This window comes from Mesitornis unicolor, unplaced genomic scaffold (genome assembly GCF_000695765.1).
Source record: "Mesitornis unicolor isolate BGI_N332 unplaced genomic scaffold, ASM69576v1 scaffold34033, whole genome shotgun sequence".
In the NCBI taxonomy this organism is placed as follows: domain Eukaryota; kingdom Metazoa; phylum Chordata; class Aves; order Mesitornithiformes; family Mesitornithidae; genus Mesitornis; species Mesitornis unicolor.
This window is the reverse complement of record NW_010175943.1, coordinates 6,117-9,925: the sequence shown is the minus strand read 5'-3', so window position 1 is coordinate 9,925 and position 3,809 is coordinate 6,117. Positions and strand designations below refer to the sequence as shown.

The following is a 3,809-nucleotide window of genomic DNA, read 5'->3' as shown; positions in this document are numbered from 1 at the left end:
TCAGAAGCCACAAAAGCAGAGCACGACTAATTCTATCAGTTCCCCCTCAGTCCACGGCATGACCCCAGCTCCTTGCAGACCCCCGTGCACAGGCTGCATCCAGGGCCACTTACATCCGTGTACCGGAGGGCTGGATGGACGCCCTGCACAGCCTCCCTTCAGGTTCCAAAGCTTGCGGCTCAGGTCATCGTAGGAGCGGATGACGCTGACCATGGCCTCCTCACCCGTCCCCGACACCTGTGGACACACAGGGAGCCTCTCCGTTCTTCTCCTGCTCCTGCACGGCACCCACCTCACCTGCCCGACAGCCTGGCATTGCAGCCAAGCTCCAGGGACCCAGTCCTGTGACCCCAGGGAGCAGCTCCTGTCAAGAGCACTCAGCAAAACAGGGAGGTAAGAGAGAGGGAAGACAAGGGCAAGACTGCCTGCAGCTCTTCAGCAATCATAGGCATCCTAGCAGCTGTGTTCCAAGTGGCAAGTGAAATTATTTCCTGTGTAAGACACTAAGGCAGCACCAATGCTGTACTGCCAGCATTCTCCCTAGGAAGGGAGAAGCTAAGAGTGATTTGGGAGTAAAGAGATCACATACTGGCAAGGTAAGAGCTCTGCTACTGCCTCCATGCCAGTTACCACAATGTCAGCAGAGGTGGGAGTTAACAGCAACTGCACTAACTACATCCTTAGCCAAGGCAGAACTGTGAGGCATGGCAAAAGCAAAGACAGAAAACATCCAGAGCATCGCAGAAGCCCTGGGAGGGTGGATGAGAGGCACTGAAAGGACAATTGCTGCTGCCTTTGCTCCTTCCATCTCCCTAAAGCACAGCAGAGGAGCCTGAATGAGGAGGAGGAGACATCACTGACACCAAACTGCTCAGCTCAGATGCAGCTGAATTGAGCTGCACACATCTGGCCACCTGGGCTTTATGGCAGAGCAGCAGCACCCTCTGCAGGGTGTGCTATGAATGACAAACCCCCGTCCTGTCTGTCTCCAGAGCTGGCTGCCCTCTGTATCATCACCCTACACATCCCTCGACCACCATAGACTCCCTTGGCCGCCTGCACACAAAGAGGTAGAGGAGAGAGACAGACAGCCCCCTACCCAACACGCCCCGATGAAACAGCGAGTTTCTCCTTCATTCCTTAAGGACTGGCAACAATCAGATTTCTAAACGCCCCTCAGGCTACAAGAAAGTGCATCCCCTCTCAGTGTGGAGTTTATCAGCCCTGCTCACTCCAGGCTAGTTTGCAGGGACATGGTGCACACATATTTTGCTGCTTCACCACACAGCAGGCTGCAAAAACGAGCACCTCATCACAAATCAAACATGCAGCTCTGCCCAGACCACAGCTGGTCCTGGCACAGATAACTTCAATCAGATTTGCTCTCCTATGCTTTTAAAAGGAAAGTAATTAATTTTCTCCTCCATCCAACCACCAGGTAAAAAGCTGGCTTTACCAAAGTCCAGCAAAGTGGTGCCAAAGTGCTCAGTACTCATCTCCAGGCTTTAATTTCGCAAGCTACAGAGCAGAAGTAGGGAGGGTGACATTTCCCAGCCTCCAAGATGCATCTTTCTTGTTTCAAAGTATTGTTTTGTTTCAGCTGCTCAAACAGCTGGAGCACTAAGTAGAGCTTGGTGGGCATGATATAGCACTTTGCACCACTACAGGAAAGATCCTTCTCCTGGGTTTCTCAGCTGGATCTACAGGATGCAGGCACAGAGGTGTCAGGCCCATAGCCTGAAGTACGTAGGACCTGAAAGGTGCAGCCAGAGGAGCACAGTGGGACAGTGATATGCCCTCAGACAACGTGGATATAGTGGACACGAGCAGAGAGAGGAGGCCAGTGCGATGCTTGCAGGGTAAAATGAGGTGTGGGGGCTGCCAGAGCAAGAGGACTTCAGTGGCTATGTCTTGGTTGGCACAAAAGGCTCAGCAGATCATAGGAGACCACTGCACTGCCCATCGAAGCACAGGCAGGAATTCTCCTTACCCTCACTACTTTCTCTCGGGAACCACTCAGCTGCCTAAGGTCTACAAAGTTAAGTGACCTCCCTATGGCCCTCCCCATACCACTCTTCCCAGAGAAACCCACAGCCCCACTAAGGATGCAGTTGTACCTCTTTCCCAGACCCAATCACAGACTCCAGCAGGGCTCCAGTGTAGCAGATGGAGGATTCAGGAATGTCCATGTGGCTACATGGAAGAAGGTAACGGAGCATTAGAGCTATGACACACACCAACCCATCCACCCTGACACTGCATGCCGCACCCACAGGTAAAGGTTGCTCCTAAGATGAGAAATCCCTCCATACAGGCAAGCCACGGTGAGAAGACCAATCTTTGTGTAAGCCTCCCATGCCCAAGTTATCCACCCAAAGTGGCCCAGCAACTTGTGCAGCTTCACTGGATTCAAATCCAAAGCCACCAACATGCAGCTTTTCCTCATAAGACCCCTCCTCCAGTCAGGATAAAGAGGCTCAGTCAACCCCTTCATTCTGTGCAAGAGGGTCTCATTTTTGGCAGAAGGTATAAACTGCTACAGGGAGGCTTTCCAATGCTGTAGGGAGACCCAGCTTTGTGGTTAACATGAAACACCCTGCAAGGCCCTGACAGCTTCTCTTCCAGCTATGCCAACCAGTGTCAAATCATCCCATCTGTATGTAAGGGCAGGACCATGCTGCCTCCTTGTCCTTAGCACTACCACTAGCAGAAGCTACAGCACCACGTGCCTGTTCTCACCACATCTCTCAGGAAGCAGCTCACAGCATCAGGAGCACAACTAAAATGACTTCCAGATTTCAAAAAGCCAAAATGACGCACAGCATTTCCCAAAGCACAAAGCTGGCAATGGAGTTACCAGGGACATGTCACAAGCCAGGAGAGCAGCAGTGATCCCCACACAGCTGCTGGTCCTCCAACCTCAGCTGCTGCTCAGCATGACTTACAGCTTCAGTAGGTGCCTGACAATCTGTTCAGGAATGAGACGTTTCTGGCAGGCAGTGTCGGCCTTCCACACCACTGCCTCGCAGATGCTGCCATCCGGGACCCGCCGCAGCTCTGATTTCTCCCCCCAGAAGGTCCGGAATTCCAGGGCCTGCAGGGAGACATTGGCCAAGACAGACCAGGGACACGGGTCACCACTGGGGCCAGCTGAACCACCCCCATGACCATCACCCAGCCACGCAGCCATCTGCAAACACAGTACTGCTGTGGCACCAGCTTTGCTCCACCCTACTCAGCACAAGCAGAGCTCCCTTCACCTCAGGGTGATCAGCCTGTGGTCCCTTTTCCAGCGTGCTGGCAGCAAACTCAGGTAGAAACAGGAGACCAAATGTCAGCGGCCCAACATCCTTGTGTTTTGGGGGCTCAGCGTCAATTGACCACTATGGAAAATGGGAAACATGAAGTGCATGTTGAGATGAGGTTGCTGGAGCAGCAGCTGCTGGGATATTGGGCTGCTAGATGAACCTCCTGCAACATGTGCTCAGGTGCCTGGACAAGCACGGACAGTGAAAGACTCATTTAATAGGTTTCTTCAACAGTTATTTTCACACTGCCCCATTACTGGGCCAGGGCTTCTGCCCACACCAAACCTCCCAGCTGCACCCCGCCTCCCAGTGCAGGGCCTCAGGTGTTGTATCCCCCACAAAGCGGACAGGCCCACCTCCTCCCATGAGCAAAGATTCCCTCCCTGTGCCCCTGTCCCCACAAGGGACACACAAGACTCCACATGCTACAAAGGATACAGTGCTATTCCGAGCTGCATTACCTCAGGGGTCTGGGGCAAGGAGTGAGCCACGAGCAGCGCT

General features: G+C 53.3%; 1 protein-coding gene across 1 annotated transcript in view; it reads right to left on the bottom strand.

Moving 5' to 3' along the window:
- LOC104538403 (nucleolar protein 6-like) overlaps positions 1-3,809 on the bottom strand; it is a gene marked incomplete at both ends in the record, with an annotated part of 11,605 nt that overhangs the window by 1,687 nt on the left and 6,109 nt on the right. Inside the window, 6 exon segments of the mRNA XM_010181596.1 lie at positions 114-156; positions 158-237; positions 2,118-2,193; positions 2,946-3,094; positions 3,261-3,383; positions 3,770-3,809. The exon segment at positions 3,770-3,809 is cut by the window's right edge and continues 29 nt beyond it. Coding sequence (XP_010179898.1) covers positions 114-156; positions 158-237; positions 2,118-2,193; positions 2,946-3,094; positions 3,261-3,383; positions 3,770-3,809 — 511 coding nt within the window.